The sequence below is a fragment of the Heterodontus francisci genome, chromosome 35, assembly GCF_036365525.1.
Source record: "Heterodontus francisci isolate sHetFra1 chromosome 35, sHetFra1.hap1, whole genome shotgun sequence".
Lineage (NCBI taxonomy): Eukaryota > Metazoa > Chordata > Chondrichthyes > Heterodontiformes > Heterodontidae > Heterodontus > Heterodontus francisci.
The window spans coordinates 50,236,127-50,257,737 of record NC_090405.1 but is presented as its reverse complement, the minus strand read 5'-3'; the positions used below and the strand labels follow the sequence as shown (position 1 = coordinate 50,257,737).

The 21,611-nt window shown below is 45.3% G+C and overlaps 1 protein-coding gene across 5 annotated transcripts in view; it reads left to right on the top strand.

Annotated features, from left to right (window-relative positions):
• The window catches only part of fam169b (family with sequence similarity 169 member B), a 39,494-nt gene extending 34,625 nt beyond the window's left edge, over positions 1–4,869 (top strand). For 4 of the 5 annotated variants that reach the window (XM_068015163.1, XM_068015162.1, XM_068015160.1 and 1 more), the window contains 3 exons: positions 178–306; positions 2,611–2,738; positions 3,618–4,869. In XM_068015163.1, coding sequence (XP_067871264.1) covers positions 178–306; positions 2,611–2,738; positions 3,618–3,845 — 485 coding nt within the window. In that variant the 3' untranslated portion in view covers positions 3,846–4,869. The remainder of the gene's footprint in view (positions 1–177; positions 307–2,610; positions 2,739–3,617) is intronic. The other variant, XM_068015161.1, reaches the window with a different exon arrangement.
• Positions 4,870–21,611: the final 16,742 nt, after the last annotated feature.

The window sequence follows — 21,611 nt, the reverse complement described above, 5'->3', positions numbered from 1 at the left end:
ACTCGTGCAGGAAGAATGCTCCCTGGACGAGGATACAGGGTAGGGGGAGCAGCCAGTGGCTGTGATACTGGAGCATGGTGAAGACCTGCGTCTCTGGTGTCAGTGTGGAGAGTGGGGTATAAACTGGATAGGGGCAGAGAGTGAGTTGTGAACTAATGTCAACATTTTCTGTTTCAGTTTGCTCCAAGTATTTGCAGTCAATGCCCCATGAGCAGGATCGTGTTTGGGAAGTGGAGCCACCAGGGGATTGGAGCCAGAGGCTCAACGTGTGGCTACAAATCCAGATGGGAGATATATCCTCAGTCAGTGAGTTCTTATTTATCTTGCTTCATGTGTACCCCATCCCCCACTCCAGGAGGTGTGACAGTATTGAGGAACAGAACAAGTCTGTGTGTTACAGTATTGTGTTGTGGGGTCACATTAATATCGTGGTTGCACTGTACTTGTGACTGTTATTGTCATCCCTAGCTCAGTGGGCAGCACTGTGAGTTCAAACCCCACTCCAGAGACTTGACCACAGAATCTAGGCCCACACTCCCAGTGCAGTACCTGAGGGAGTGCTGCACTGTCAGAGATGCCGTCTTTCTGATGAGACCTTAAACTGATGCTCCTTGTAATGTATAAGGAGGCTGCATTGATTAAAATGGTCTGCATGTTATCACTTAACCAACTTCAAGGAAGCAGGTTATCTGGTCATCATCATGTTGGTCTTTGCGGGATCTTGCTGTGTGCGGATTTTCTGTTGCATTTCCTTCATTGCTAAACTTCAAAAGTACTTCATTGGCTGTAAAGTGCTTCGCCAATTACCTTAACTCTGTGTCCTCTGGTTACTGACCCTCCTGCCACTGGAAACCGTTTCCCCTTATTTATTCTACCAATGTTTTGAACACCTTTATTTAATATTCCCTGTTCCAAGTAGAACCATCCCAGATTCTCTCGTGTTTCCATGTAACTGAAGTCCCTTATCCTCCTTCAGTTGTGGCAGTTTGGTTCAGTTCGTGATGGGGGGAGCAGTGGACCTGGAGGAAGGGCCCAGGGTCCACACATCCTGATGTTTTCCCAACTCCATTGGCAAATGTCCCACAGATACATTAAAGGTTTGCACCCTGTGCCCGCCCCCCCCCCCCCCCCCGGAATCCCTGGATTTGAGCCTGGATCCTGGTCAGTAGGCTACTGACTGGATAAACTTACTGAGCCATTTAGAAGCCATTGATTTAAGGCACTCAGAGCACCATGAACTTTCCCAGCTGAAAGGGTAGGACAGAAGCCTACTACCAGGTCTCTGCTTATATTCTAGGCTCAAGCCTCAGAGAAGAAAAAGACCAGGCCTCAGATCAATTGTCTGTCTCTGTGGGGAAGTCCACAGTCACCATTCTTACACCATACCTGCACCCAGGCATAGGTAGGCTAGCAGAATGAGCAGACAAGTGGCAGATGGAGTTTAATACTGACAAGTGTGAGGCGATGCATTTTGGCAGAAGGAATAGAGAGAGGCAATATATATAGTTAATGGCACAGTTCTAAAGAGTGTGCAGGAACAGAGAGACCCGGGAGTTCATGTGCATCGATCTTTGAAGGTGGCAGGACATATTGAGAGAGTGGTTAGTAAAGCATATGGGATCTTGGGCTTCATAAATAGAGGCATTGAGTACAAAAGCAGGGAAGTTATGCTGAACCTTTATAAAGCTCTGTTTAGGCCCCAACTAGAGTATTGCATCCAGTTCTGGTCACCACACTTCAGGAGGGATGTGAGGGTCCTTGAGAGGTTGCAGAGGAGATTTACCAGAATGGTTCCAGGGGATGGAGGATTTTAGTTACAAAGTTAGGTTGGAAAAGATGGGGTTGTTCTCCAGGAGATTGAGGGGGGATTTGATAGAGGTGTACAAGATTATGAAGGTTCAGATAAGTTAGACAAGGAAAAACTGTTCCCATAACTAATGGTACAAGCTCTAGGGGGCACAGATTGAAGGATTTGGGCAAGAGATGCGGGGGGGAATATGAGAAAGTACTTTTTTACACAGGGGTTGTAATGACCTGGAACTTGCTGCCCACATGGGTATTGGAAACTGAGACTATCAATGATTTCAAAAGGAAATTGGATGGGCACTTGAAGGAAGTGAATTTGTAGGGCTGCGGGATTGAGGCAGGGAATGGAACCTATTGAATAGATCTGTGGAGAGCCAGCATGGACTCGATGGGCCAAATTGCCTCATATGACATACATGACTCTATGACTCCATGACAGGGACAGCTGAGATCAGTCTCTTTCTCTGCAGGCGATATGCTTCATTAATGTTATGAATGTTGGGTTGCCAACCCAGCCAGTATTGCCCTGGAGTCTCCAGGAATTGAAGAGTAATCTCCCGACACTGCTGCAAGCAAAACCCAGGGCAAAAAAACCATAGGGGATGAGAAAGCAATGTTTATTTTACATAGTCTTTCAACACTTTGGTTTATTAGTTATAGCTTGTCTGGGTGGTACAGTTGGAAACAGGAGATCATGTGATAAAACCTCCAGGAATACATCCAACCAGAGTCGGCAACCCTAGTTATGATCGATGACAGGACCTGCACATGTTTTACAACTGTTGTTATCTTTTTATAAATCAGTTACAGACACGACTGGAGGTGATAACGCTTTGCTTCACAGCCAAGAAGAAAAGAGCAACCAACAATCCGGAGATGATGATGTCAGCAGATTTGCCAAAGTCCACAATCCTCAGACTGAGGTAGACAAGGTGATGTAATCTTCACCACCCACAATGCAAACTGACCTGTTACACCTTCCAAATCGGCCACCTCTACCACCTAGAAGGACAAGGGCAGCAGATGCATGGGAACACCACCACCTGCAAGTTCCCCTCCAAGTCACACACCATCCTGACTTGGAACTATATCGCCGTTCCTTCACTGTCGCTGGGTCAAAATCCTGGAACTCCCTTCCTAACAGCACTGTGGGTGTACCTACCCCACATGGACTGCAGTGGTTCAAGAAGGCAGCTCACCACCACCTTCTCAAGGGCAATTAGGGATGGGCAATAAATGCTGGCCTGGCCAGCGACGCCCACATCCCATGAAAGAATTTTTAAAAAGTTCAAAAGTTGCTGTCGAAAGGGGAATTTGTTCCACTTCTTGCCATCCCTTGAACACAAACAATATTTTAGATTTTTGTTGAGTAATTATATTTTTAATTAGTAATGGGTTGAAGGGTTATGGAGAATGGGCAGGAAAGTGGAGTTGAGGCCGAGATGAGATCAGCCATGATCGTATTAAATGGCGGAGCAGGCTCGAGGGGCTGAATCGCCTACTCCTACTCCTAGTTCTTATGTTCTTAATCGATAGCGGAAAGCAGAATTTGTTTTTGGTTGATGGAATGTCTGACATGTGCAGAAGCCTTGTTTAAGAATCTACAAACCCAGGGTAACTGAGATAGCCACACAACTCAACCCTGAGGGCCTGAGCACAGCTTGGCAGAGTCCAGGTTTACACATGGAGTCCCTGCAGGAATGTAACCAGCTCAAAGAAAAATAGAAAACTAAAACGTGCTTAGAAAGGAATAAAGAGAGACAGCAAGTGTGGACAAAAAACCTAATTGTGCTTTTTCAAATTTATTTCAGACATCTCAGGTTATTCTGGAACCTTCTGAAAGGGGGAAAGAGCAGGGAAGCGGCAGCCCAGCCTTAAAAGGTGAAAGTTCAGGAGAATCGAACATGATTGAGGGGAAGACAGAGGAAACTCGGAGTGAAACAGATACAGCAACAAACAGGAAAAGGCGGAATGAGGGCCTATTGCAAACCACCAATTCAAAACTAGTCAAGCTGGCAGTCTCACATCCTTGTGATTAGAGAACACTTGCATTGCAATCACTTAGTCAGGAGTCCTCAGACACGTCAATCCTCCAGTCACACTTTGGATGATTCTGTCTAAACTTTGAGACAAGCACTGGTGTATAACAACTTGCTGGCCACTTCCCGTCAGATAAGACCATCCGTCGTTTAAGCCCCCTCCTGGGAAAACTTAGGGCATAATATAGGAGTGATTTAGAGAAAAAAGAAACTTGCATTTATATAGCACCTTTTGTGACATCAAGATGTTCCCAGTGCAGTATTGAGGGAGCGAATGTTACAGCCATTGAAGTACTTTTTAAAGTGTAGTCACTGTTGTAACAGAGGGGAACGCAGCACCAATTTGTGCACAGCAAGCTCCCACAAACAACGGCATGATAATGGCCAGTTGTTAATCGGTTTAGAGGTGTTGCTTGAGAGATAAATGTTGGCCCAGGACACCGGGGAGAACTCCCCTGCTCGCCTTCAAAACAGCGACCATGGGATCTTTTACACCCACCCGAGAAGGCAGACGAGGCCTCGGCTTAATATCTCATCCGAACAGCGGCACCTCTGACAGTGCAGCGCTCCCTCAATACTGTACTGGAGTTGTCAGCCTGGATTTTGTACTCAAGTCTCTTGAGTGGGATTTGAACCCATGACTTTCTGACTCAGTGAGACATGGCTGACGATTTGAGAGAGTTAAGTCAGTTGACGCTCCTGATCAATGTCCAGCTACCCCTTGCTGGAACGGCTAGTGTTTGGACTTCAGGTGAAGACTTAATGGGACTTGATACCCTCTCCAACACATGGTGGAATACAACTTGCATTTTTATACAGCCTTTAACACAGGAAAAAAGGCCCAAGGCACTTCACAGGTGTGTTCATCTGACAAAAATAAATCAGAACAATGTACAGTCGCTCGCTGTCTAGGCGCAGTCATGAAGAATGGGTGAAGTAACGATGAACCCCAGCAAGAGTCACTTGGAGAAGAGTGGAGGAAAAAAAGTTTCTCAGAAGATGCTAACACAAGAATTACATTAAAATTCAGACCTTAATGTAATCATTTTGTATAGTCATTAACATATTGTTCGTTGCAGTCAGAGATCTGAATATACAGTCCTACAACATTTATATAGCGCCTTTTAATGCAGCAAACATTCCGGGGTGCTCAATAAGAGCACTTTCAATGGAAAATGCTGAAACTAAGCCACGGGAACAGATATCAGGACAGGTGACCAAAAGCTTAGTCAAAGAGGCAGGTTTTAAGGAGCGTCTCGAAGGAGGAAAATGAGGTACAGGTTTGCAAGTAGAGATAGCAGCCCCGACACACAATGTCAAAGATTCAGACATCCGTAGTGTTGCTTACTGTCTTATTCAGCAGAACCATCAACTTGAACGATGTCAGAGAGAGCTTTCATGTGCAAGAGCAGGTTAGACAAGACTTGTGAAAATCCCACCGCTCTCTGAAAGCTGAAATATTTCGGGCCGACCCTGTCAGTTTCAAGGATACCATAGAGAGAGCACGACTGAACATTGGGCAGGCACCACTCAAGTTCAAATCTGACATCCCTGCTCTGTGACAAATGTACTGAACCATCTCTGGGTGGGGGTGGGGGGGGGGGGCTTCGTGAGAAAGCTGCTATTGCACCCTTTCAGCATAGAAAACTACCCAAGCTGTCCCGATCCAGAATTAAACATCTTAAAGGCACTGCACTATCTTGCAGGGTGAAGCTCACTGTTGGTAAACACAGGGGCGAGTATGTTGACAAAAACAACAGCTTGCATTTATATAGTGCCTTTAACGTAGTAAAACGTCCCAAGATGCTTCACAGGAGTGTTATCAAGCAAAATTTGACACTGAGCCACATAAGGAGATGTTAGGACAGGTGACCAAAAGCTTGGTCAAAGAGGAAAGAACACACTCAACACAACCTTAACAGCTAGGCCTTAAGCCTTCTTGAGCTGCTTAAGTGTGTACAATGGAGCCATGAGCACCCGAAGTAAAGCTTAAATATCTATCACAAGTCACATTTATCTCAAGTTGCTGATACAACACATCTTGGCCTCTGATTTCAGGTTTAGGTTCCAGGTTCGATGACTGCAGTCTGCGAACTGGACATCAACATAGCAGACCAAGATCGGACCTTTCTGTCCTGTTACAATGAAGCTAACACAACAGCACCTCATCTTTCGTTTGGTCACTTTACAGCCTGAGTTTGATCATTTTAGATCATAACCTCTGCCCCCAATTTTTTTTTCTCCCTTTCTCATGTTTCTTTTTGCTGATTCATTTTCCTCCACCCAGTTTCTTAATTCCATTACTTTGTGTTCAGACGGCTATGATACTGACGTCTACATCTCATCCAGACACCTCTTTTGTTTCTTTACTTGGGCTTTGTACCATGAAATCTATTGTCATTTAATCTCTCCTGCCCTCCACCCTATCACACACTTTCTCTTTTGTTCTCCCCCTCTCCCCTCCCCGTCACTTCCTCAAAACCTATTATATTTCTAACCTTTGCCAGTTCTGCTGAAAGGTCATCGACCCGAAACGTTAACTCTGTTTCTCTCTCCACAGATGCTTTCAGACCTGCTGAGTATTTCCGGCACTTTCTGTTTTTGATTTAAGATAGTGAGATGTGTTGTATGCCCCAGAAGCTTATCATTCCTGTTGCTTTCCCAATGATGATAAAATTAGCTGAACGTAGAAGACAAGAAGGTCCCTTGTCTGTCTGATCTCAGCCAGGATTGTCAGGAAGAAAGTACACACCCAGGGAAATTAAGACCCCGAAATAGATAATGAGAGTGATCAAAATGCAAATAAGGAAGAGAAACGATTAGTATAAACCCTACAGGGAAGAGGAGGGTGGGGAGGTTAGATAAATGCTAAAAGAAAGTCAAAAGACATATTAAGGTAAACTTTCAGCAACTCTGCTCCCAGTATGGAATCTGCTGTGATGGGGGATACATTGGAGTTGAATATAATAAAAGAGGTTCAGTACAGGGGTAAAATACTTCTCAACCCCAGAACAGGAAGTGAATAGTTAGAGAGGCAGTTCAAACTCTACTTGGCAGCTGGACTAGGGGAGGGGGTCGCCATCAGCTGTCATGCGTCCCCTGGTGGAATAGCCCACTGACATTCAGTGGCTAGACTCACACAAGAGGAACGGCAACTCATAAGTTACTGGAGGGGGGGCGGGGTGCATTCAGCACCCATGGATCCTTCATGCGGCAAGACTGAGAGCTAGCCGCAGACAGCAGCAAAGATCAACCGCAAGAATGCAGGCTAAAAAGTGGCAGATGGAGTTAAATATCAAAATGTGAGGTGACGGGGTTTAGTAACAAATAATAGCAGGAATTATACTCGGAATGGAACTAGGCTCGATGATGTAGGAGCGGAGGGACTTAGGGTCAACAGAACATTAAATAAAGGCAGCTCCTCAGGTTAATAAGGCTGTAAAAAAAATTAATGGAACTGTAGATTCTAGATATTATTTCAGAAATTTCGAATAGAAAAGGCAAGATATTATGATGAGCCTATGTAACACTGTAATAGGAGCTCAGTTAGAGCACTTTCTGCAGGATTGGGAAGGATATTGAGGCTCCAGAGAGGGTACAACACAGACTAACTCTGATACTACCTGGTATGAGGAAATGCAAATACAAAGACTTGAAAAGTCCTGTCTTGTTAGAATGATGCAGATTGCAGGGTTATATTCTAGAAGTGTTTAAAATGATGAAAGATGGGACAGGGTAGAGAGAAGCAGATTTCCTCCAGTCGTTCAGAGTCAAGGACAAAAGGCCACAGGTCCCAAATTAAATGCAAGTGATTTAGAACTGAGGGCAGGAGGATCTTTTTCGCACACAGGTTTGTAAGGCTCTGAAATTCACTCCCAGATTTACTGGTTAAATTAGAATCGAGATTGGATAGGATAAGGAAGGAAAATTGGGATAAAGGGTTGGGAGCAGGTTGGGTACAGTATATACGCTAAATAGGATCCAGATGGAAACTCAGATCGCCAAACATTAGGACTGTTTATTCACCTAGAGGGTAAATGCTGACACAGACTGGTTGGACCCAATGGCCTGTTTCCATCTTGTAATTTCAATGTAAGAGTAAAATACAAAAGAAGAGTTTCTTGTTCCGAAATGCCATCAAATCTCTTGTATGTGGACTTAAATTAATCTTCAAATGGCCTTTCAGGGCATCTGTAGTTACTGTTCCTTGCATCCCAGTTCAGAGGTTGAAGAGAAGTCTCAGATCCAAGGTCCCTGCTCCTCTCCCTTGCCTCCTTTTCCTTTTAGAAAAAAGCTTTCAGGTCCAAACAGATCAACCTCATCTCCAACCCCCCTCTCTTACCACATCCCTCAATCCCTTCCTTCTACACAAACACAGTTGGTTAGCTCTTTACTCCTTTTATACCCATCTGCTTCAGCTCCTCTCCCTGAGAACTTAGTCCACAGCTTACCTCCATTCTCCTATTTCTACAGTTTTTAAACCTTGTGTCCCTGCTCTTTGAACCTTTCACCATAGTGAATGGTTTCCTCTGGATCAGTTTAGTCAATCTCCTTCGTAAACTCCCAAATGATCGTCCCTTTTCCAAAGATAACTTCCAGAACCTTTCTTCTTGACCTAAATTCCTGAAACCCAGAGATGTTTTAGCTGCTCCTTCCTACGCCCTCGCCAGAGGAATCTCAGGTGCACAGTGAGAGTTGTAAATAAGAATGGACTGGAGCATACAGCTGTCACACCGAATGATTCATCGGAACCAATCTCGCGCAGAAGAGAGTTCCTGTAGATGGCAGTACTTCCCTGTTTATATCCTGTGTTTGGTTTAGTGATCAGCTACGTGTATCTGAGGGAAATTTTCTTTTCCTGCTGAAGGACTCAAGTGGAGACTGTGATCTCGGGAAACTCTGCTCCATCTTTTCATTGAGCAATGGGAAGAATGGATATGTTTTCATCTGATTCCAACAGACACTTGTGGAACTCTGGTTACATTGCCTCACCAAGGCAGTTGGAGGTGCGGACTCCCTTCCCAGCAGTGGAAACTCTGCATTCCACTCTATCAGTGTAATAGGTGCCTGTGTCGTACAGGAGTAGTATTGGCAGGTGGAGTATGTGGGCCCTCTACCAGTCAGGGTGGGGCGTGTTGGCCGATTGTATCTGGACTCGCAGTTTTGTTTACCTTGTCACTCTCTGTCATTTCCACATCAACCCAACAACGAAATCCATGTGGCTTTGAAACCCAGATCTCTTCATTGCACATCTGTACCCCCTCCAGAGGGAGACATCCCTCTCTCTGCCTTGTGTTGGGCTTTGGTCTGGTACCTTGTCAAAAGAACCGGCGGCAGATGAGGCGACATTATTTTGACATGGCGGCCTGGTATGAACCGGAGTGGACTGTCTGAAATGATGGTGGAAAACGATTCAATAATAACTTTCGAAAGGGAATTGGATAAATATTGAAAAGCAATCATTGACAGGGCTGGAGGGAAAGAGCAGGGGAGTGGGACTAATCGGATAGTGCTTTTCAAAGCATCGGCACAGGGCACGAGGGGCAAAATAGCTTCCTTCTGAACTGCTTCAATCTGGACATGGGTAAGCTTCAGTGTGTTGGCTGGTTAGTCAGACAGTGAGACCGTGGTGCTAATTATGCCAAAGTCGTGGATTCAGCCCCTGTTCTGGCTATTCACGCTGGCAGTCAGCGATACCTTACCTGATTGTAATTCTCGGGTAAGCCTTGGTATTGGCAGACAATTCAACCACAGAGGGCCGAACTCAACTCTGTCCTCACTCAAATCACTGGATTATGAGCAGCATAAGGAGCTATAGCTTGTTTCATACCCTCCCTGTCCCAATGGCGTGTGGCCTATTGTTAAACCCCCATGGCTGAGATCAGCAAATTCAACACAGAATGGCAACCAAACCTTGCAGTCATTCCAATCCAGATGCCTCCGTTCCAAACTGTTCTAACCAGCAGATCAAAGAATAAAAGAGTTAAATTATGAGGCCAGGTTGCATAGACCAGATTTGTATTGCCTCGAATGTAGAAGATTAAGGCGTGATCTAATTGACGTGTTTAAGATGACTAAAGGATTTGATAGGGCAGATAGAGAGAAACCATTTCCTCGGGTGGAGGGAGTCCAGAACAAGGGGGCAGAACCTTAAACTTAGAGCCAGGCTGTTCAGGGATGATGTCAGGAAGCACTTCTTCACACAAAGGGGAGTGGAAATCGGGAACTCTCTCCCCCCCAAAAACATGTTGAAGCTGGGGGTTCAGTTAGAAATTTCAAAGCTGAGATTGATAGATTTTTGGGTAAGGGTGTTAAGGGTTTCGGAACCAAGGTGGGTAAGATGGAGTTAAGATACAGACCAGCCATGATCTAAATGAATAACAGAACAGTCTCAAGGGACTGAATGGCCTCCTCCTGTTCCTGTGACTACATTTCCAAAGCACTTCATTGGCTGTGAAGCAATTTTGGGATGTCCTGAAGTCGTGAAAAGCAGTATATAAATGCAAATTCTTTAACTTCAATATGCTCCCCCAATACTACTATGACCGAGATCAACTAACTCGGTTGTGACAAGGATTAAATCTTGGGACATCCCTTGTCTAGAATGACTGAGTAACGAGTTGCCTTCAGCAATTGAGCCATTGGAGGGGCAATTGGAACACATGTGAGGGAGGTTTCAGACACCCGGCCCTGTGTTTCATCAACTGGAAGCCATTTGCTGTTGGATTTGCAGGTATTTTCAAAACAAAAGCAAAATGATGTTGCCAGAGAATCCAGATACATAAAAGTAACAAAGCCTTCAGTAGCCGGGCACTGGGGGGATTTTCGGTTAGATTAATGGCCTGATGGAGCATTTACAATAAAGCCAAAGCCCGCCTCAGGGAGAGCGATTGTTACTACAGGCCTCAATAGCAGCATATGGTGGACCAGTTGTACCTCAGGGTTAAATTAACCGAATCAAGGAAAGCTTTCAGCCGCTTTGGTTGTGACAGTGACAGTGTCCGAAATAGCGAAATTATTGAGATACATTAACAGATAATGGCAACGCTTGTCAGGTGACTGCTTTTCAGCCAATCACCTTAGGGTTTCCAACAAACTCCAATATGATTAGTTTGCTGCCTGATTAGATTAATTCTGTGTCAGGGAAGTTATTGGATTAATGGAATCTATGGGTTAGTATGACCCCTAGTTAATGAAGCAGTTGGGTTAATGAAGTTTATGGTTTATTATGAACCCATCGTTAATGGATTCCTTACTTAACGGAGACCTTAGATTAGTACGATCCCTAGTTAGTGAAGTCATCAATTGCTTGTTTTTTTAAAATTAATTTAAGGATTGTGGCCAAATCCGGCATTTATTGCCTGTCCCTACTTGCCCTTGAGAAGGTAATGGTGAAACAACTTCTTGAACCACTGTAGTCCTTGTGGATTGTAGTTCCTCATTGTTGGGTTTTTGATACCACTGAGCAGATTTAGGGGGCAGTTCAGAGTCTAACACATTGCTGTGAGTTTGGAATCACATGTAGGCCAGACCAGGTAAGGACAGTAAATTTCCTTCTCTAAAGGACATTAGTGAACCAGATGGGTTTCTACAACAATCTGGTAATTTCATGGTCATTATTACTGATACTGGCTTTTTATTCCGGATTTATTTAATTGTCATGGTGGGATTTTGAACTCATGGCCGGGATTTTACGTTGGGCGGATGGGAGCTGGCCACCCACTGAAATGTCAATGGTGAACCTGCTTCTGCCTTGCCTGGGGAACCGTTCCGTATTTTACGGGTCCCCAGGCTTTACTTGTTCCGAGGCGGAATTTCCACCCGCTTGAGGGAGGAAGTCCCGCCTCATTGAGCTGCTGGCCAATCAGCGGGCCAGCAGCTCTTAGTCCCAGCAGCGCCACCGGGAGCGGTGGCCACTGCTGGGACTGCAGCCCAGTTGACTGCAGAGGAAGACATGGAGCCGGGAGTTAAGGTAACTTTTGATTGCCTCGCCGGGGGTAATCAGTCAGGCCCCGGCGAGGCAAGGGTGGTCGGATGGAGGGAAGGGGGGCATGTTGGGGGTGGTTGTGGTAGCGGGCGTGGCCTTCCATCGGGCGCCCTGTGCCCAATCATCAGGGCCCCCACCGGGATGGTATTTCCAGGTGGCTTCTCTGGGTCCACGGCCGCCCAGTTGCCACACGTAAAATCCGCATGGACGGGGGGTGAAGGCCCTTAAGTGGCCGTTAAGTGATCACTTAAGGGCCTTGATGAGCCTGGGGCAGGCAGGCCATTTTTCACCCCCGCCGCCCTACGTAAAGTGGCGGCAGAGGTGGGATCGGCTCGGGAAGGCCTCCCTGAGCCTCCCGCTCCATTTTATCCCACCCCTCTCCCTGCCACCATCCCGCTTGCTGGGGTGGCATGAAATTCCGGCCCATGTCTCTGGATCATTTGTTCAGGCCTCTGGATTACTGGTCCAGTAACATAATCACTATGATACCATCCGCATTAGTGTAAAGACAGGTTAATAGAGTCATTGGGTTGCTGTGATTCCGACTTAGTAATCTCATTATTGTGTTGTTGTGAAGAAGGTTATTAGAATTGCTGAGTCAGTGCGATCACAAGTTGATGGAGTAATTTTCCCAGTGTGACTATTTTTTAAAAGAGGTGTTTCTTCTCTCCACCTGAATCCAATCCATGTGATTCCGAGTCAGACAACTTCCATCAAATATCCGCACTCCATGTAATGACATTTCTGTTGGAGTCGGAGAAGGTAGAGATATTTCATTAACACCAGTGGGTTCGGTGTCAGTGGTGTAATTCAGGATCCAGTCAGGCTGACTCGCAAGATGGAATTTGTAAGTTCACAGGAGCTGCTGAATGTGAGGTTGATTTGAAGCTCAATAAACCTGTAACAGTTAATGTTTGCCTTCAATCAACCCTAAAACTGGTTCAGCGTAAGAACAAACCTTTGTATGAACTATGCTAGTGGATCTCCCAGGCCGTTGATTGCAGTAAGTTAGATGATATGCTGTTTTATACACACCAGAGTGTTAATTTATGTAACACACAATGTATTATTTTGCTACTAGGTTGGAGCTCTGTGGAAGCTGGCCTGTCCCTTTAAGACAGCAAGTGTCATTGTTTTAAACAAGCACATCCTATTGGTCAATTTGAGGCTAAATCCTGTTAGACGCTGCCTGAGGTTAAGTAGAGGGTAACTCTTAAGATTGGCTTTTTACCCCTGGTTCCTCTCCAAGATCAGAAGAAACCAGCCAGCATTGACTGGATCTCCGTTCTTTAATACAGTTTCTTGTAACAGTCTCTATCATGAGGGACAAAGTATTCGACAAACTAATGGGACTAAAGGCAGACAAGTCGCCAGGACCTGATGGCCTACGTCCAAGGGTTTTAAAGGAAGTGGCTGCTGAGTTAGTGGCGGCATTGGTCAGAATATTCCAGAACTCACTGGATTCCGAGAGGGTCCCAGCAGATTGGAAAACCGTTAATGTGCCGCCCCTGTTCAAGAAGGGAGGGAGACAAAAAGCAGGAAACTATAGGCCAGTCAGCCTAACATCGGTCGTTGGGAAAATGCTAGAGTCCATTATTAAGGAAGAAATAGCAGGACATTTAGAAAAGCTTAACGCAATCAAACAGAGTCAACATGGTTTTGTGAAAGGGAACTTATGTTTGACAAATTTCCTAGAGTTCTTTGAGGATATAACAAGGAGAGTTGATAAAGGGGAACCGGTAGATGTAAAGTATTTGGATTTCCAGAAGGCATTCGATAAGGTGCCACATAAAGATAGGAGCTCACGGTATTGGGGGTAATGTATCAGCATGGATTGAGCATTGGTTAACACACAGAAGGCAGAGAGGCAGGATTAATGGGTCTTTTTCAGTTTGGAAAGGCATAACTAGTGGAGTAACACAAGGATCAGTCCTAGGGCCTCAATTATTTACTATCGATATTAATGACTTGGAGGAGGGAGCAGAGTGTAATGTATCCAAATTTGCTGATGATACAAAAAGAGATGGGAGGGCATGTTGTGATGAGGACAAAGAATCTGCAAGGGGATATAGATAGGTTGAGTGAGTGGGCAAAAACTTGGCAGATGAAGTTTAATGTAGGAAAGTGCAAGGTCATGCTCTTTGACAGGAAGAATCAAAAGGCAGACTATTATTTAAATGGAGAGAAACTCCAAAAAAGTGCAGCACAGAGAGATCTGGGTGTTCTTGTGTATGAAACACAAAAGGTTAGCATGCAGATACAGCAAGTAATTAAGAAGGCAAATGGAATTTTGGCCTTTATTGCTAAGGGGATTGGAGTTTAAAAATAGGGAAGTCTTGTTACAACTGTACAGGGTGTTGGTGAGGCCGCACCTGGAGTACTGTGTACAGTTTTGGTCCCCGTATTTAAGAAAGGATATTCTGGCATTGGAGGCAGTTCAGAAGAGATTCACTAGGCTGATTCCTGGGATGAAGGGGTTGACTTATCAAGAACAGCTAAACAGGTTAAGCCTTTATTCATTAGAGTTTAGAAGAATGAATCTTATTGAAACGTACAAGATTCTGAGGATGCTTGACAGGGTAGATTTTGAGAAGATGTTTCCACTAGTGGGGGAATCTGGAACTAGGGGACATAGTTACAGAATAAGGGAACACTCATTTAAAACTGAGATGCAAAGGAATTTCTTCTGTCACAGGGTAGTGAATGTCTGGAATTCTCTACCCCAGAGAGTTGTGGAGGCTAGATCACTGAAAGTATTTACAAAGGACGTAGATAGATTTTTGAAATCTCGGGGAGTTGAGGGCTATGAGGAGCTGGCACGAAAGAAGAGTTGAGGTCTGGGGCAAATCAGCCATGATCTTATTGAATGGCGGGACAGGCTTGAGGGGCCGAATGGCCTACTCCTGCTCTTGTTTCTTATGTTGTTAAGTGGGACCAAAATTTGCCAATGGTGACAGTGAGGTGGGATTGGCACGTTCAAAACTGTTAGATGTGTTTAGCATATCTCCCCTGGCATTGCTCATGGATAGTACCACTCTGATGTTTAGTTGTCAGCCTGGCCTGTCCTGAAAAGTTATTTACCCTGGGGAGGTCATCTGAAGTGGCCCTGAGGTCAGTCAGTTTAATTGCTGTTTGCAGATGGTTTGTAAGTTCCGAGCTCCAGGTCAGGAAAAAATGGCATTCAATGACTGGTTTCCTTTCTTGCTACTTTTTAAATATGACTTGAAAGGTGTGGAGTGTAATGTTTGGAATGTGATTGATCTTCTCAAATCTCCTGTGTCATTGTCCATTCACCGTGTCAATCTCATCGCACCATCCCCTACCCTGACTCATTCCTTTATAGACCCGCACAAGTGTGGAGCTCCTCACCTCCCTCTGCCTCCTCTTCCTCCTAAAGTCTACCTGCTTTTAAAACCCAATATGCTGAAAAACATGTTTGGGGATGCAACGTGTTAAAGGGAGGACACCATTTGCTCCTAATTTTCTTCTACAAACTGTGTTATTTTCAAGATCAGCACAATGTCCGTTGATGTCAAAAATCTATTTATTTCCCTTTCTTTGCTTACCCTGTGTTTTGAAGAGAGGCTTTATATCAGGCAGAGAGAGTGTCACGTCCACTGCAGCTGTTATTAGCAGGGTCTCCTTGAAGATGTAGGTCATTCATTGACTGGTCCTTTGCATGACGGATTGCCAGTCTCGCCCTCCTGTGCTGCTCTGTGATCTGTACGGATCACAGAACTATTTGCAACAATCTCCTTGTCATTCAGGATCGCGATTCCTGCTTTGAAACCAAGGCACATCGTGCCTTTAAGCTGCCCAGCTCTCTGTCCAGTTTTTACAACCTCACCTTTCCTGCACCTTCACATTGCTGAAATCAAGACTCCTCGCGCCATCTCTTATAACATTTGTTTCCACCGTTGAATGTGTGCAACGACTGCCTCCTCCATCATCCCACAATCTTCAGACATTCTTTCTCCCAACTTCCTACCCTGTAGTTCCCAGAGGTGCAGACAGACCTCCAGTGGTCACTCTTTATGCATCATCCCAGATGTCGGCTATGGTGATGCTATTTGACAGTGTGTCGGGCCGGGCACCATATACAAGCCTGTCCCTGTTGTCAGCCAGTGTGCATTGTCCAGCAGGTTTACTGGACAGTGGAACAGGCTGATCTTCTCCCCACTACCTGGTATGGAGTACAGAGTGCAGTTGTGAGGCTCCTGCTGCCACTCCAGTCAGGGTAATTCATGCAGCGCCCTTTGACAATTAAAACGGGAAGCAGTCTTGTCCACGATGCTCAGTATTACACCAGTCATTGCATTGCACAGTGGTGCAGTGGTTAGCACCGCAGCCTCACAGCTCCAGCGACCCGGGTTCAATTCTGGGTACTGCCTGTGTGGAGTTTGCAAGTTCTCCCTGTGTCTGCGTGGGTTTCCTCCGGGTGCTCCGGTTTCCTCCCACAGCCAAAAGACTTTCAGCTTGATAGGTTAATTGGCCATTATAAATTGTCCCTAGTATAGGTAGGTGGTAGGGGAATATAGGGACAGGTGAGGATGTGGTAGGAATATAGGATTAGTATAAATGAGTGGTTAATGGTCGGCACAGACTCGGTGGGCTGAAGGGCCTGTTTCAGTGCTGTATCTCTAAAATCTAAAAAAAAAATCTAAATCATTGGAGAGCGCTTCAAACCACAAGCTTGATGCTACCCAACTAGTGTTGCTTCCTCCTTCTTTCCAACCATAGATTTTTACTATAGACTATACTATAGAGCTTGGGTTTTATGTAGGATTCACCATTGAACGTCAGCACACGAACTGTGAACTATCTCCTGCAAATCCCACTCCCGCAGTAAAAGAAAGGAAGAGAGAGAGAGAGGGGGTAAAATTACTTTTTTGCCAGTAGATGCTGGCTCAAGGATACAAATTTTTCATTTGTGATAGTGAATGCTATTCAACTATGGACGGCATCACAGCCAAGCACAATCCTGCCCACATTCAGGCAATTAGTTTCTTGTTAGTGGGGGGATATCAATTAGGAATGTGAACCCTGGTTAATTCCTCCCCCCTCCCTTCACTCCCCTCCCCCCCGACTCCCTGGCTTCTGAGGCCAATTAGGAACTTAGAAAGAGGCCATTCAGCCCTTCAAGCCTGTTTCATCATTCATTAGATCATGGCTGAAATGTATCTTAATTCCAACTTAGTTCTGAAACCCTTAATACTCTCGCTAACAAAAATCTATCAATCGTAGTGTTTGAATTTTCAATTGAACTCCCAGCCGAAGTGACCCTGACATCACCCCTGAACGGCCTGGCTTTAATTTTAAGATCATGCCCCCTTGTTCTGGGCTCCACCCTGCCAGAGGAACTACTTTCTATCCACTCTACAAAATCCTTCAATCATCTTAAACACCTCAATTAGATCACCCCTTAATCTTCTATATTCAGGGAGTACAAATCTAGACTGTGCAACTTGTCCTCGTAATTTAACCCTTTTAGCCCCAATATCGTTCTGGGGAATCTCCACTGTGCCTCCCTCCAAGGCCAGTATGTACCAAGAGTAGGGCCATCTGCTGTGGTGTGGGGTGGTGGGGGGGGGGGGGGGGGTGGGGGAGTGGAAATTGAGTTAGATTTGCACTGATTTACACAGAGAAATCATCACTCACTGGTCACAGTAAAAATTACAATGTGATCTGGCCAATTGCATTAGGGATCTGTAACACTGCTTATTAGACCCACTTTCCGTGTCACTTTACCTTTGTGTTTCTCAGTCTTTCAGTTATCCTGTAGTTAAACCCTTCAAATAATGTTATATAAAATCCCAGCAGGAAGCTCCTTTCTCTACTCGTTGAACAGAGATCTTAACTCAAGCAGGTATGGGTTCATTTGCTACAATTCAAAAAGTCTAATTTCAATGTATTTGAGCTTCTGTCTCTATTGAATTGTCTGTTTCTCTCTGTATGTCTGTCTCTGACCCTGTGTATGCCTTTATTTGTCTGTCTATGCCTCTGTGTATCTCTGCCTCTACCAGCTGAAACTTAATTTGAGTGATGTTATGATATGATGGTTTAACGCATCTGTTTCAAATTCCTCTCTCGTTACCGTTTTAATGGAGCATAGATCCATTTAAAATTACACAGCACAGAAACAGGCCATTCAGCCCGATTGATCCATGCTGGTTTTTATGCTCCACACAAACCTCCTCTCACCGAACTTCATTTTAACCTATCAGCACATCCTTCTATTCCTTTCTCCCTCATGTAGCTTTCCTTTAAATATGTCAATGCTATTTGCCTCAACCACTCCACGTGATAGTGGGTTCCACATTCTAACCAGTCTGCTGGTAAAATTTCTCCTGAATTCTCTGTTGGATGTATTAATTATTACTATTTATTTGAATAAACCAGTTACTGTTAATATACAGGGGAAGGAAAACTTGATACGAGTGTGTTAGGCATTGTTATAATGGATTCTCCAGCAAGGGACACATGTCGAAGTCTAGTCACCTTCTCACTTGTATGATCTGTGCTGCAGAGTCATGTGCATATATTCATCTCTTATTTCTGGAGTTTACTTGCAACTGTGTGTAACCCTCATGGACTTTGCAGGGATTCGCTGTCTTAAATGAAAGGGAACTGCTGTCTGTTAGGGTGAGGTGTTGTTTTGATGCTCTCTTTACCTGTTCTGGTGGTGGGGACATTAATGATCCCACTAATTCGAAGACGAGCAGGTAGGAGTTCTACATGATGTCCTGAGCAACCAACGCCACTAGAAACAGAATAACTGGAGACTCATCTTATTACTAATTGTGGGATCTTGCTGTGTACAATGTGGCTGCCTCTTCTGCCTACGTAACAACAGTGACTGCCCTTCAAATTGTGTGAAACACTTTGGCACCTTCCTGAGGGACAGGATAAGGTGCTAGATGAATGCAAGTGCATTCTCTGAGCTTGGGCCAATTGTTAGATCCTTGTTGGGTAAGGGTTATGAAGCCAAGGAGGCTCGATGGAGTTAAAACACAGATCAGCCATGATCTCATTGAATGGCAGAACAGAATTGAGGGGCTGAATGGCCTTCTGTCAGTGTGTTTCTCTCATCCTTTTGTAAACTTGGTAAAGAATGGCACCAAGTAGGAGAAATAGGGCTTTCATATTCAAATAAAACTCTTAAATCTTAATAATTTCTCCAGGAGTCTCCAGTAGATGGAGTCAGTATGGGAATTAGAGGGACTGATCGCTGAAGCTCAAATTTTGATTGACCCAGATCATTCCGATGGCTCTTTCTGTTCTCTCACATGAATGATTGAGCTCCAAAGTTATTTCAGAAATATTTAACCGCCTCACAGACAGCCTGACAGATGAGAATGCAGCTACGATGACTGAAGATTAATACGCTGTTCAGTTGTTGTCTCTCTTTGCTCTGTCGAAAACTGATTTTTTTAATAAGTCTCTTCCCATGGAGGAAACCAAACTCAGGCTCTCCCATTTAACATCTTCTCCTTTGTGGCACGATAGGTTCTTCCCTCATTAAACTTTGGTGCAATTTCCCAGCCCGCCTGCACCCCCCCGACCACCCCCAGAGGAATTTCAGACGGATCAAAATTGGATCACATAGTGATTTCGGAGATGTCCTACCTGTCCTTAAGGAAGCTGCAGTAAACACTGATGTTTTCCTCCCCCTTCGCTCTGCCTAATGTACTGACTGGTTCTGGGGTACGGATTTCTCAGTTCTGTACCCAGGCGAGCCTTATTCATGTATGAGCGCGAGGTGGGCTTTCCAACACAGATTAATTGATACCAATGAGGAACAGAAGATGGAAAAGAAATGCAATGCACTGCCTGAAAGGGCGGGGTAGCAGATTCAATAGTAACTTTCCAAAGAGAATTGGATAAATACCTGAAGGGGAAAAAATTGCAGGGCTGTGGGGCTAACGGAATAGCTCAAGAGCTGGCACAGGCACTTTGAACCAAATGGCCTCCTTTTATGGTAAGATTCAACGGGAGGCCTGGCTGATTTCATGTAACCCAGAATACTAAGGACTCGTGCATCATCTCTTCACATTTCAACTGAGATCAGTTAAGGCAGCATGACCCTGGGATCAAGCCTGGTGGAGGGGGTACCTGGTCAGTACAGTTTCAGTCCCTCACCTGGCAGTACAGTTATCCACTAAGCCACCAGAGACACCTCAGAAGTCAGCATTTAAATGGAGGTTGTTTGTATCCATAATCCTCAGTGCAGGTGAAACCACTCTATAAGCTCATGGGGCAATGTCAGTTTTGCTAAAGGACAGGGTGTAGAAATTGCTCCCTGGGTTCAAACTTGGCCCAGAGTGATGGAATGAAAGTCACTGCCTCTCCTCTGGATAACACATTTGCATGTGTGTGGCTGGAAATCAGGAGAAAGGAGACATGTGGAATCCTACTTTGGTCAACGTGCTGGAGACAGGCTCCGAATGGAAGCGTAGAAATTAAATAAAATAACATTTTAAAGGACAGTCAAATTCTGTCGGCAAATGCAAGAGTCAGTTTGTACAAAGCAAGCAGGGAAGTGTCAGGAAAAGGTGAGCTGGTCCCATATGGCCACCAGGGTCTTTTATTAGAGCCACTGCTGTAGTCTTATTAATACAGGATATTCACCATTTTAGGCAGCTTCAGGTCTTTCCCCTCTCTTCCCCCTCCACCTTCCCCCACCTTTCCCCCTCCACCTTCCCCCACCTTTCCCCCTCCACCTTCCCCCTCCACCTTCCCCCTCCATCTTCCCCCTCCATCTTTCCCCCTCCCTTTCCCCTCCACCTTCCCCCTTCCTTCCCCCACCCTTCCCCCACCCTTCCACCTCCCCTTCACCTTCTCCCCCTTCCCCTGCCCCTTCTTTCCCCCCTCCTTTCCTTCCACCTTCTCTCCCCACAGGCCGCCTCTCCCAACTCCACCTTCTCTCCCCCGCCCTCTTTTTCTCCCCTCTGCTTTCTCCCCACCCTGGCCTTCTCACCTCACCCACTCCACCTTTTCTCTCCACCCCCATCTTTTCTTCCCCTCCACCTTCTCTAGCCCCCGACCTTCTCTTCCCCACCCCCACCCCCAGTCCCCAACCTTCTCTTCGCCCCCGCACCCCCACCATCTCCTGTATCTGCCCACGCCACCTTCCGCCGCTAACAGCAGGTTTGATGCTGCTCACTGGAAATGGATTTGCAGGAAAGGAGACACTTCAACAGACATATTGAACCTGATTGGAATATAGATTGGCTGCTGCCTCTCGGGTTCAGTCATTGCTGCATTTCCCTCGGATGAGGAGCTATAAAGATCAGGGGGAGTTCACTCTATAATTGTGTAATGTCATGTTCCCTTGGCTGAAATGGGATTGATCGAATTTGAAAGACAATGCTGCACGGCACAAAAATCTCTAAGTGCCACCTGTACTGTATCAGCATCGGCACTCAGTGTTAGAAGGCTGGTTTGTTAAGGAAAATAATGTTTTTTTACAGAGGCTGTACTGTGAGATGTAGCTCATCAGACAGCAGTTATCGTGATGAATTGTTAAATAAAATGCTTCACGATTTTAAAAATGGATGAATTATCTCTTATCTTCTATTCTCATCCACTCTTTTAGCTCTTTGCCTTCAGGCTATTGCAACAACAAGAGCTTAATGTAATAAAACCACCCAGAACATTTCAAGGAGAGCGACATAGGAACAGGAAAAGGCCATTCGACCTCCAAGCCTATCCCACCATTCAATGAGATCATGGCTGATCTGTATCTTAACTCCATCCACCAGACTTGTCTCCACATCCCT